The following is a 13688-nucleotide window of genomic DNA, read 5'->3' on the forward strand; positions in this document are numbered from 1 at the left end:
TCCTCTTAACATCTAAAAATGGTTTATGATTCAATTTTAGATCTAAAACATTTCCAAACTAATAAATTGATCAAGACTAGGGTATGGAGTATTCAGCGTGTTTCACAGGAAATACGTATATTTCATGGCACATTATACTTACACTAGGGACAACGGAACTCTTCTTCCGTTCTGGGATATCGGCCTTATTTGGATTGTTGGCATTTCCAAGCATGGGGCTGGGAGGAGTGACTCCTCTTCCACTCACAGCACTGGTGGACTTCCTAGGCTGTACCCCTTCTTCCTTCAAGTCATTATCTGTTGTACTGGTTTGGCTCCGTTTTGGATAAGCGGATGCAGGGGGGATAGCAGGATTCGCTAAAATATGATCAATTATTTTAATACTAATTAAAAACTATATTTTGTGACAAAAAAACCCAAACAAAAAACAAAAACTGGTGAACATTCAGTACTCTGGAAAGCAACTCACCGTGATCACTGTACCGTCTGGGTTTTTGGCTGGAAGAGATACTGCGTTGCGCTTTGTGATGAGGGGATTGTCCAGTGCTATTGTTTAGGTCACTACTTGGCCTGACTTTAGCAAGTGACAGATTGCTACTAGAGCTTGAATCGCTTGCATCCAGCTGAGTAAGGAAGACAACCGCACATTAATAATCTGACAATTTTTAACTAAGTTGGCGTTACTTTAAAAGGACATGAAACCCAATATTTTTGTCTTTCATGATTCAGATAGAGCAACTTTCCAATTTACTTCATTATTTTAGTATCCTTTGTTTAAGAAACAGCAATGCACATGGGTGAGCCAATAACACAAGGCGTGTATGTACAGCCACCAATCAGAAGCTCCTGAGCCTACCTAAGTATACGTTTCAACAAAGGATACAAAATAAATTTTTTTTAGAAAAGATGTAAATTGGAAAGTTGTTTAAAACTGCATGTTGTCTGAATCATGAAAGAAAAATGTGGGTTTCATGCCACTTTAAATAGTCTTATCAAAGCGTGATTCACAATTTGGTATAAATAATAGGATTGCTAATCAGTTTGAGAGGGAGGAAAACCGGTTCACTTTTAATATGACAAACGCTTGTGCAGATTATAAGTATAACCAAACATGTCACTAGGCTCTTCAATGTGCAATAATTTTAATGAGAAAATGGCAAGCACACACAAACAAATCCACTATTTATAATGTAAAACAAAAACACAATCTAGGCTTATCGGATAAAATTAGTTTTATTTCATGGTGGTGAGAGTCCACAAGCCATAACTCCTGGCCACTTGGAGTAGGAAAAATTCCAAGAGCACTTAATACCTCCCACCTCTAGTATGGTAGTCTTACGTATAGTCAAGCATGGAGAAAGGTAGGCAAGAACAAAGCAGTGAAAATTAGGTGTAAAATAGAACTAGACCAGAAAAAAAAACAAAAAAATGTAAATTTAGTAAAAATTGACGTGTCTTGTGGACTCCCACCATCATGAAAAATTTATCAGGTAAGCATAAATTTAGTTTTATTTCATAAAGTGGTGAGAATCCACAAGCCATTACTCCTGGGAAGCAATACATAAGTGGAGTTCACAAGTAATTTGGTCTTAATTTTTTTTTAGAAGACTGGTACCTAATTTCCAGAAAATGTGCACCAAAAGAAGCAAAAACATCAGTGGTAGAAATTAGTAAAGGTATGCAAGGACGACCATGTTGCTGCCTTGTGAATCTCTTCAATAGAAACCAGAAACTGATCTAGTAGAATGAGCTGTAAAGAGTTTTGGGGAAGACATTCCTGCCTCCAAGTAAGCCTTGAGAATCAAGAGTTTTTGCCAAGAAATTACTCTGTGGCCATGGTGCAATCCCGAAAATTGATTACAAAAAATTAGAGGATTGTCTAAAATCTGTTTGTAAGTAGAATTGTAATGCTCTCACTACATCTAAAGTATGTAGGGGCCTTTCTTTAAAATGTTATAGATTAGGACAAAAGGAAGGATTGATGTTATTTGACGAAAAACACCTTTAGTAAAAAGTCAAATTTAGTCCTTTAACACAATTCACAAACTGGCAGAGAATATTACTAAAAGAAACTATTCCTTCCAAGACAGAAGTTGAAGGTCCAAACGATGCAAAAGCTCAAAAATGAGACCAGCAAAACTTGAGGGGAACCCCCCCCACACACAAACACACCCCTCACCACACCCACAATTCAGTTTAACAAATATCCAAGAAGTGGGGTGATAAAAGAGTAAAAAGCATCAAAGGAATTTGGAAATAATTGTGCTTTACACAAAAAAAAAAAAAAAAAAAAAAAAAAAAAGGGTGGGCCTCATGGACTCTTACCAATATGAAAGAAATTAATTTATCAGGTAAGTTCTTACATAAATTATGTTTTATTTCAGGTAATTGGCAAGAGCCTATGAGCTAGTGACGTATGGGATAACAATACCCAAGATGTGGAACTCCACACAAGAGTCACTAGAGAGGGAGGGACAAAATAAAAACAGCCATATCGCAGAAAAAAAATTAATCCACAACCCAAATATAAGTTTATTCTCATAAATAAAAGGAAAAACTTAAATCATAAGCAGAAGAATCAAACTGAAACAGCTGCCTGAAGAACTTTTCTACCAAAAACTGCTTCCGAAGAAGCAAATACATCAAAATGGTAGAATTTAGTAAATGTATGCAAAGAAGACCAAGTTGCTGCTTTGCAAATATGTTCAACTGAAGCTTCATTCTTAAAAGCCCAAGAAGAGGAAACTGATCTACTAGAATGAGCTGGAATTCTCTGAGGCGGGGCTTTACCCGACTCCAAATAAGCTTGATGAATCAAAAGCTTTAACCACGATGCCAAAGAAACGTCAGAAGCCTTCTGACCTTTCCTGGCACCAGAAAAGATAACAGACTAGAAGTCTTCCTGAAATCTTTAGTAGCTTCAACTTAATATTGCAGAGCTCTCACGACATCCAAAGAATGTAAGGATCTCTCAAAAAAATTCTTAGGATTAGGACACAAAGAAGGGACAACAATTTCTCTATTAATGTTGTTAGAATTCACAACCTTAGGTAAGAATTTAAATGAAGTCTGCAAAAACAGAATTTATGTTTACCTGAGAAATTTCTTTCTCCTACGGTGTGTCCGGTCCACGGCTTCATCCTTACTTGTGGGAATATTCTCTTCCCCTACAGGAAATGGCAAAGGGAGCACACAGCAAAAGCTGTCCATATAGCCCCCCCTCTGGCTCCGCGCCCCAGTCATTCGACCGACGGTTAGGAGAAAAAGGAGAAACTATAGGGTGCTGTGGTGACTGTAGTGTACAGAAATAATTTTTTTAAACCTGACTAAAAAGCCAGGGCGGGCCGTGGACCGGACACACCGTAGGAGAAAGAAATTTATCAGGTAAACATAAATTCTGTTTTCTCCTACATTGGTGTGTCCGGTCCACGGCTTCATCCTTACTTGTGGGAACCAATACCAAAGCTTTAGGACACGGATGAAGGGAGGGAACAAGTCAGGTTACCTAAACGGAAGGCACCACAGCTTGCAAAACCTGTCTCCCAAAAATAGCCTCCGAAGAAGCATAAGTATCGAATTTGTAAAATTTGGCAAAAGTATGCAGAGAAGACCAAGTCGCTGCCTTACAGATCTGATCAACAGAAGCCTCGTTCTTGAAGGCCCATGTGGAAGCCACAGCTCTAGTAGAGTGAGCTGTAATTCGTTCAGGAGGCTGCCGTCCGGCAGTCTCATAAGCCAATCGGATGATGCTTTTCAGCCAAAAGGAAAGAGAGGTAGCAGTAACTTTCTGCCCTCTCCTCTTACCAGAATAAACGACAAACAAGGATGATGTCTGTCTGAAATCCTTTGTTGCTTCTAAATAGAATTTTAAAGCACGGACCACATCTAAGTTGTGTAACAAACGTTCCTTCTTCGAAACTGGATTCGGACACAGAGAAGGAACAACTATTTCCTGGTTAATATTCCTGTTGGAAACCACTTTTGGAAGAAAACCAGGTTTGGTACGCAAAACAACCTTATCTGTATGGAATACCAGATAGGGTGAAGTACACTGCAAAGCAGACAATTCAGAAACTCTTCTAGCAGAAGAAATAGCAACCAAAAACAGAACTTTCCAAGATAGTAACTTAATATCTATGGAATGTAAAGGTTCAAACGGAATCCCTTGAAGAACTGAAAGAACTAAGTTTAGACTCCATGGAGGAGTCATGGGTCTGTAGACAGGCTTGATTCTGACTAAGGCCTGTACAAACGCCTGTACATCTGGCAGACTGCCAGACGTTTGTACAACAAAACAGACAGAGCAGATATCTGTCCTTTAAGAGAACTTGCTGACAACCCTTTATCCAAACCCTCTTGGAGAAAGGAAAGTATCCTAGGAATTTTAATTTTACTCCAAGAGAATCCCTTGGATTCGCACCAACAGATATATTTTTTCCATATCTTATGGTAAATTTTCCTAGTCACAGGTTTTCTGGCTTGGACCAGAGTATCTATAACTGAATCTGAAAACCCACGCTTAGATAAAATCAAGCGTTCAATTTCCAAGCAGTCAGTTGCAGAGATACTAGATTTGGATGTTCGAATGGACCTTGTACTAGAAGATCCTGTCTCAAAGGTAGCTTCCATGGTGGAGCCGATGACATTCACCAGGTCTGCATACCAAGTCCTGCGTGGCCACGCAGGAGCTATCAGAATCACAGAGGCCTTCTCCTGTTTGATCCTGGCTACAAGCCTGGGAAGGAGAGGGAACGGTGGAAACACATAAGCTAGGTTGAACGACCAAGGCGCCACTAATGCATCCACTAGTGTCGCCTTGGGATCCCTGGATCTGGACCCGTAGCGAGGAACCTTGGAGTTCTGACGGGACACCATCAGATCCATGTCTGGAATGCCCCATAGTCGAGTTAACTGGGCAAATACCTCCGGGTGAAGTTCCCACTCCCCCGGATGGAAAGTCTGACGACTCAAATAATCCGCCTCCCAGTTGTCTACTCCTGGGATGTGAATTGCAGATAGGTGGCAGGAGTGATCCTCTGCCCATTTGATGATCTTGGATACCTCTCTCATCGCCAAGGAACTCTTTGTTCCCCCCTGATGATTGATGTACGCTACAGTCGTCACGTTGTCCGACTGAAATCTTATGAATCTGGCCTTCGCTAGTTGAGGCCAAGCCAGGAGCACATTGAATATCGCTCTCAGTTCCAAAATGTTTATCGGGAGAAGAGACTCTTCCCGAGACCATAGACCCTGAGCTTTCAGGGAGTCCCAGACCGCGCCCCAGCCTAAGAGACTGGCGTCTGTCGTGACAATGACCCACTCTGGCCTGCGGAAACTCATTTCCTGAGACAGGTGATCTTGAGTCAACCACCAGCGGAGTGAGTCTCTCGTTAACTGGTCTACTTGAATCTGGGGAGACAAGTTTGCATAATCCCCATTCCATTGAGCATGCACAGTTGTAATGGTCTTAGATGAATTTGAGCAAAAGGAACCACGTCCATTGCTGCAAACATTAATCCTATTACCTCCATGCACTGAGCTATGGAAGGCTGAGGAATAGATTGAAGAACTTGACAAGCGTTTAGAAGCTTTAACTTTCTGACCTCTGTCAGAAAAATCTTCATTTCTACAGAATCTATTATTGTTCCTAGAAAAGGAACCCTTGTGGACGGGGACAGGGAACTCTTTTCTATGTTCACCTTCCACCCGTGAGACCTGAGAAAGGCTAAAACAATGTCTGTATGAGCCTTTGCTTTGGAAAGGGACGACGCTTGGATTAGAATGTCGTCTAGGTAAGGTGCTACAGAAATGCCCCTCGGCCTTAGAACCGCTAGAAGGGACCCTAGTACCTTTGTGAAAATTCTGGGAGCAGTGGCTAAACCGAATGGAAGAGCCACGAACTGGTAATGTTTGTCCAGAAAGGCGAACCTTAGGAACTGATGGTGATCTTTGTGGATAGGAATATGCAGGTACGCATCCTTTAAGTCCACGGTAGTAATATATTGACCCTCCTGGATTGTTGGTAAGATCGTCCGAATGGTTTCCATTTTGAATGATGGAACCCTGAGGAATTTGTTTAGGATTTTTAAATCCAGAATTGGCCTGAAAGTTCCCTCTTTTGGGAACTACAAACAGGTTTGAGTAAAAACCCAAACCTTGTTCCGCTGTTGGAACTGGGTGCATCACTCCCATCTTTAATAGGTCTCCTACGCAATGTAAGAATGCCTGTCTCTTTATCTGGTCTGAAGATAAGCGAGACATGTGGAACCTTACCCTTGGAGGGAGTTCCTTGAACTCTAGAAGATACCCCTGAGAGACTATTTCTAGTGCCCAGGGATCCGGAACATCTCTTGCCCAAGCCTGAGCAAAGATAGAAAGTCTGCCCCCTACTAGATCCTGTCCCGGATCGGGGGCTACCCCTTCATGCTGTCTTGGTAGCAGCAGCAGGCTTCTTGGCCTGTTTACCCTTGTTCCAGCCTTGCAATGTTTCCATGGTGGTTTAGGCTGGGAAGCGTTACCCTCTTGTCTAGAGGTTGTAGAATTTGGTGCCGGTCCGTTCCTGAAATTGCGAAAGGAACGAAAATTAGATTTGTTTTTAGCCTTGAAAGGCCTATCCTGTGGGAGGGCATGGCCCTTTCCCCCAGTGATGTCTGAGATAATCTCCTTCAATTCTGGCCCAAAAAGGGTCTTACCTTTGAAAGGAATATTAAGCAATTTTGTTTTGGACGACACATCCGCCGACCAAGATTTTAGCCAAAGCGTCCTGCGCGCCACTATTGCAAAACCTGAATTTTTCGCCGCTAATTTTGCCAATTGAAAAGCGGCATCCAAAATAAAGGAATTAGCCAACTTTAGTGCGTGAATTCTGTCCATGACTTCCTCATATGGAGTCTCCTTTTGGAGAAAATTTTCTAGTTCCTCGAACCAAAAAGACACCGCCGTGGTGACAGGAATAATGCACGAAATCGGTTGAAGAAGGAAACCTTGCTGAACAAATATGTTTTTAAGCAAACCTTCCAATTTTTTATCCATAGGATCTTTGAAAGCACAACTGTCCTCAATAGGGATAGTTGTGCGCTTGGCTAACGTAGAAACTGCCCCCTCTACCTTAGGGACCGTTTGCCATGCGTCCCTTCTGGGGTCGACAATGGGGAACATTTTCTTAAATATAGGAGGGGGAACAAAAAGGTACACCTGGCTTCTCCCACTCCTTAGTCACTATGTCCGCCACCCTCTTGGGTATCGGAAAAGCATCGGCATGCACTGGGACCTCTAAGAATTTGTCCATTTTGCACAACTTCTCTGGAATCACCAAAGTATCACAATCATCAAGAGTAGCTAGCACCTCCTTAAGCAGAGCGCTGAGATGTTCTAGCTTAAATTTAAATGCCACGATATCAGGTTCTGCCTGCTGAGAAATTTTTCCTGAATCAGAAATTTCTCCCTCAGACAGACGATCCCTCACTGCCAACTCAGATTGATGTGAGGGTATAACAGATAAATTATCGTCAGCGCCTACTTGCTCATCCTCTGTATTTAAAACTGAGCAATCACGCTTTCTGGGAAATGCTGGCAGTTTGGATAAAAGATTTGCTATAGAATTATCCATTACTGCTGTTAATTGCTGCATAGTAACAAGCATTGGCGCGCTAGAAGTACTAGGTATCCCCTGCGCGGGCAAAACTGGTGTTGACACGGAAGGAGAGGATGAACTATTCCCACTACCTTCATTTGAAGAATCATCTTGGGCAACCTTATTAAATGTGACAGTACTGTCCTTACTTTGTTTGGACGCCATGGCACAATTTGCACATACATTTAAAGGGGGAACCACCTTGTCCTCCATACACACAGAACATATGCTATCTGAAGGTACGGACATGCTAGGCAGATTTAGGCAGGCTATTAATGCAATAAAAACTATTTTACACAAAACCGTTACTGTCTCTTTAAATAATAAAAGGAACACTTTATTTCTGAATGTTCAAAAAACTATGAAGGAAAAATCCGATCTTTATAAAATTTACACCCCAGTATCTTAATGCTTTGAAAGTATTGCACACCAAATATGAAGTTTCGAGACCCTTAAATAAGCAAACCGGAGCTAATTGTTCAATTAACCGGTTTAAACACACTACAGTCCCTGCCACAGATTTTGCTGCGGCTTTTACCTTCCTTAGGGGTTATTCACCACAGAAATAAGCCTTCCGGAGTCTGTTTCTCAGCCACAGGACCCTCTCACATGAAGCTGCATGCACTGCCTTTGAAAGTAAATGCGCAACCGAGGCCTCCTACCTCTCCAAAAGTGTTTCTAAGTTCATAAAACGCTCCAAATGTCATAAGAATATGATATAAGCAAATCGATTTAGCCCACAATAGTGTCAACCAGTATAGAGCCCAATTTATAAGCCTTTAATCTGTTACTGAGTCTAAGAAAATGGCTTACCGGTCCCATAAGGGAAAACTGACAGTCTTCTAGCATTACTATGTGTTAGAAGAGAGACTGGTCATACCTGAAGCAGATAAGTCTGCAAACTGTTACCCCCAACTGAAGTTCTCTTGTTTCAACAGTCCTGCGTGGTAACAGCAATGGATTTTAGTTACTGGTGCTAAAATCACACTCTTCTTTTAACAGAACTCTTCATCACTTTCTGTTGTAGAGTAAATAGAACAAACCGGCACTATTTTAAAATAAAAAAAAAAACTCTTGATAGAAGAAATAAAACTACAACTAACACCACATACTCTTTACCATCCCCATGGAGATGCTACTTGTTCAGAGCCGGCAAAGACTGGGGGGCGGAGCCAGAGGGGGGGCTATATGGACAGCTTTTGCTGTGTGCTCCCTTTGCCATTTCCTGTAGGGGAAGAGAATATTCCCACAAGTAAGGATGAAGCCGTGGACCGGGCACACCAATGTAGGAGAAACTGCCTTTTCCTGATGAAAAATCAGAAAAGGAGATTCACAAGAGCAGATAATTTAGAAACTCTTCTAGCAGAAGAGAAAGCCAAGAAAGTAGTTTAATGTCCAAAGAATAACATAATTTATGCTTACCTGATAAATTCCTTTCTTCTGTTGTGTGATCAGTCCACGGGTCATCATTACTTCTGGGATATAACTCCTCCCCAACAGGAAATGCAAGAGGATTCACCCAGCAGAGCTGCATATAGCTCCTCCCCTCTACGTCAGTCCCAGTCATTCGACCAAGAATCAACGAGAAAGGAGTAACCAAGGGTGAAGTGGTGACTGGAGTATAATTTAAAAGATATTTACCTGCCTTAAAACAGGGCGGGCCGTGGACTGATCACACAACAGAAGAAAGGAATTTATCAGGTAAGCATAAATTATGTTTTCTTCTGTTATGTGTGATCAGTCCACGGGTCATCATTACTTCTGGGATACCAATACCAAAGCAAAAGTACACGGATGACGGGAGGGATAGGCAGGCTCATTATACAGAAGGAACCACTGCCTGAAGAACCTTTCTCCCAAAAATAGCCTCCGAAGAAGCAAAAGTGTCAAATTTGTAAAATTTGGAAAAAGTATGAAGCGAAGACCAAGTTGCAGCCTTGCAAATCTGTTCAACAGAGGCCTCATTCTTAAAGGCCCAAGTGGAAGCCACAGCTCTAGTGGAGTGAGCTGTAATTCTTTCAGGAGGCTGCTGTCCAGCAGTCTCATAGGCTAAACGTATTATGCTACGAAGCCAAAAAGAGAGAGAGGTAGCAGAAGCTTTTTGACCTCTCCTCTGTCCAGAGTAAACGACAAACAAGGAAGAAGTTTGGCGAAAATCTTTAGTTGCCTGCAAGTAGAACTTGAGGGCACGAACTACATCCAGATTGTGTAAAAGACGTTCCTTCTTTGAAGAAGGATTTGGACACAAGGATGGGACAACAATCTCTTGATTGATGTTCCTGTTAGTGACTACCTTAGGTAAGAACCCAGGTTTAGTACGCAGAACTACCTTGTCTGAGTGAAAAATCAGATAAGGGGAATCACAATGTAAGGCTGATAACTCAGAGACTCTTCGAGCCGAGGAAATAGCCATTAAAAACAGAACTTTCCAAGATAACATTTTTATATCAATGGAATGAAGGGGTTCAAACGGAACACCCTGTAAAACGTTAAGAACTAAGTTTAAACTCCATGGTGGAGCAACAGCTTTAAACACAGGCTTGATCCTAGCTAAAGCCTGACAAAAGGACTGGACGTCTGGATTTTCTGACAGACGTCTGTGTAACAAGATGGACAGAGCTGAAATCTGTCCCTTTAATGAACTAGCTGATAAACCCTTTTCTAAACCTTCTTGTAGAAAAGACAATATCCTAGCGATCCTAACCTTACTCCAGGAGTAACCTTTGGATTCGCACCAGTATAGGTATTTCCGCCATATTTTATGGTAAATCCTTCTGGTAACAGGCTTCCTAGCCTGAATCAGGGTATCAATAACCGACTCAGAAAAACCACGTTTTGATAAAATCAAGCGTTCAATTTCCAAGCAGTCAGCTTCAGAGAAGTTAGATTTTGATGTTTGAATAGGACCCTGTATCAGAAGGTCCTGTCTTAGAGGTAGAGACCAAGGCGGACAGGATGACATGTCCACTAGATCTGCATACCAAGTCCTGCGTGGCCAAGCAGGTGCTATTAGAATTACTGATGCTCTCTCCTGTTTGATTTTGGCAATCAATCGAGGAAGCAGCGGGAAGGGTGGAAACACATAAGCCATCCTGAAGTTCCAAGGTGCTGTCAAAGCATCTATCAGAACTGCTCCCGGATCCCTGGATCTGGACCCGTAGCGAGGAAGTTTGGCGTTCTGGCGAGACGCCATGAGATCTATCTCTGGTTTGCCCCAACGTCGAAGTATTTGGGCAAAGACCTCCGGATGAAGTTCCCACTCCCCCGGATGAAGAGTCTGGCGACTCAAGAAATCCGCCTCCCAGTTCTCCACTCCCGGGATGTGGATTGCTGACAGGTGGCAAGAGTGAGACTCTGCCCAGCGAATTATCTTTGATACTTCCATCATTGCTAGGGAGCTTCTTGTCCCTCCCTGATGGTTGATGTAAGCTACAGTCGTGATGTTGTCCGACTGAAACCTGATGAACCCCCGAGTTATTAACTGGGGCCAAGCCAGAAGGGCATTGAGAACTGCTCTCAATTCCAGAATGTTTATTGGAAGGAGACTCTCCTCCTGATTCCATAGTCCCTGAGCCTTCAGAGAATTCCAGACAGCGCCCCAACCTAGTAGGCTGGCGTCTGTTGTTACAATTGTCCAGTCTGGCCTGCTGAATGGCATCCCCCTGGACAGGTGTGGCCGATAAAGCCACCATAGAAGAGAATTTCTGGTCTCTTGATTCAGATTCAGAGTAGGGGACAAATCTGAGTAATCCCCATTCCACTGACTTAGCATGCATAATTGCAGCGGTCTGAGGTGTAGGCGTGCAAAAGGTACTATGTCCATTGCCGCTACCATTAAGCCGATCACCTCCATGCATTGAGCTACTGACGGGTGTTGAATGGAATGAAGGACGCGGCATGCATTTTGAAGTTTTGTTAACCTGTCTTCTGTCAGGTAAATCTTCATCTCTACAGAATCTATAAGAGTCCCCAAGAATGGAACTCTTGTGAGAGGAAAGAGAGAACTCTTCTTTTCGTTCACTTTCCATCCATGCGACCTTAGAAATGCCAGAACTAACTCTGTATGAGACTTGGCAGTTTGAAAGCTTGAAGCTTGTATTAGAATGTCGTCTAGGTACGGAGCTACCGAAATCCCTCGCGGTCTTAGTACCGCTAGAAGGGCACCCAGAACCTTTGTGAAGATTCTTGGAGCCGTAGCCAATCCGAATGGAAGAGCTACAAACTGGTAGTGCCTGTCTAAGAAGGCAAACCTTAGATACCGGTGATGATCTTTGTGGATCGGTATGTGAAGGTAAGCATCCTTTAAATCCACTGTGGTCATGTACTGACCCTCTTGGATCATGGGTAAGATTGTCCGAATAGTTTCCATTTTGAACGATGGAACTCTTAGGAATTTGTTTAGAGTCTTTAAATCTAAGATTGGCCTGAAAGTTCCCTCTTTTTTGGGAACCACAAACAGGTTTGAGTAGAACCCTTGTCCTTGTTCCGACCACGGAACCGGATGGATCACTTCCATTGTTAACAGATCTTGTACGCAGCGTAGAAACGCTTCTTTCTTTATCTGGTTTGTTGACAACCTTGACAGATGAAATCTCCCTCTTGGGGGAGATAATTTGAAGTCTAGAAGGTATCCCTGAGATATGATCTCTAGTGCCCAGGGATCCTGAACATCTCTTGCCCAGGCCTGGGCGAAGAGAGAGAGTCTGCCCCCTACTAGATCCGGTCCCGGATCGGGGGCTCTCGGTTCATGCTGTCTTTGGGGCAGCAGCAGGTTTCCTGGCCTGCTTGCTTTTGTTCCAGGACTGGTTAGGCTTCCAGCCTTGCCTGTAACGAGCAACAGCTCCTTCCTGTTTTGGTGCAGTGGAGGTTGATGCTGCTCCTGTTTTGAAATTCCGAAAGGGACGAAAATTAGACTGTCTAGCCTTAGCTTTGGCCTTGTCTTGAGGTAGGGCGTGGCCCTTACCTCCCGTAATGTCAGCGATAATTTCTTTCAAACCGGGCCCGAATAAGGACTGCCCCTTGAAAGGTATATTAAGTAATTTGGACTTAGAAGTAACATCAGCTGACCAGGATTTTAGCCACAGTGCCCTGCGTGCCTGTATGGCGAATCCTGAGTTCTTAGCCGTAAGTTTGTTAAATGTACTACGGCCTCCGAAATGAAAGAATTAGCTAGTTTAAGGACTCTAAGCCTGTCCGTAATGTCGTCTAGCGTAGAGGAACTAAGGTTCTCTTCAAGCGACTCAATCCAAAATGCTGCCGCAGCCGTAATCGGCGCGATACATGCAAGGGGTTGTAATATAAAACCTTGTTGAACAAACATTTTCTTAAGGTAACCCTCTAATTTTTTATCCATTGGATCTGAGAAAGCACAACTATCCTCCACCGGGATAGTGGTACGCTTAGCTAAAGTAGAAACTGCTCCCTCCACCTTGGGGACCGTTTGCCATAAGTCCCGAGTGGTGGCGTCTATTGGAAACATCTTTCTAAATATTGGAGGGGGTGAGAACGGCACACCGGGTCTATCCCACTCCTTAGTAACAATTTCAGTTAGTCTCTTAGGTATAGGAAAAACGTCAGTACTCGCCGGTACCGCAAAGTATTTATCCAACCTACACAGTTTCTCTGGTATTGCAACGGTGTTACAATCGTTGAGAGCTGCTAAGACCTCCCCTAGTAGTACACGGAGGTTCTCCAATTTAAATTTAAAATTTGAAATATCTGAGTCCAATCTGTTTGGATCAGAACCGTCACCCACAGAATGAAGCTCTCCGTCCTCATGCTCTGCGAGCTGTGACGCAGTATCAGACATGGCCCTAGCATTGTCAGCGCACTCTGTTCTCACCCCAGAGTGATCACGCTTGCCTCTTAGTTCTGGTAATTTAGACAAAACTTCAGTCATAACAGTAGCCATATCTTGTAATGTTATCTGTAATGGCCGCCCAGATGTACTAGGCGCCAAAATATCACGCACCTCCCGGGCGGGAGATGCAGGTACTGTCGCGTGAGGCGAGTTAGTCGGCATAACTCTCCCCTCGCTGTTTGGTGAAATTTGTTC

At 43.1% G+C, this 13688-nt stretch overlaps 1 protein-coding gene across 3 annotated transcripts in view; it reads right to left on the reverse strand.

Annotated features, from left to right (window-relative positions):
- Positions 1–13688, reverse strand: part of MARK3 (microtubule affinity regulating kinase 3) — a 153280-nt gene that overhangs the window by 19018 nt on the left and 120574 nt on the right. For all 3 annotated transcript variants that reach the window (XM_053697415.1, XM_053697414.1, XM_053697413.1), the window contains exons 12-13: positions 470–623; positions 143–357 (exon numbers count right to left, since the gene is read on the reverse strand). In XM_053697415.1, the coding sequence (XP_053553390.1) occupies positions 143–357; positions 470–623 (369 nt within the window). The remainder of the gene's footprint in view (positions 1–142; positions 358–469; positions 624–13688) is intronic.

The sequence above is a fragment of the Bombina bombina genome, chromosome 1 (assembly GCF_027579735.1).
Source record: "Bombina bombina isolate aBomBom1 chromosome 1, aBomBom1.pri, whole genome shotgun sequence".
Lineage (NCBI taxonomy): Eukaryota > Metazoa > Chordata > Amphibia > Anura > Bombinatoridae > Bombina > Bombina bombina.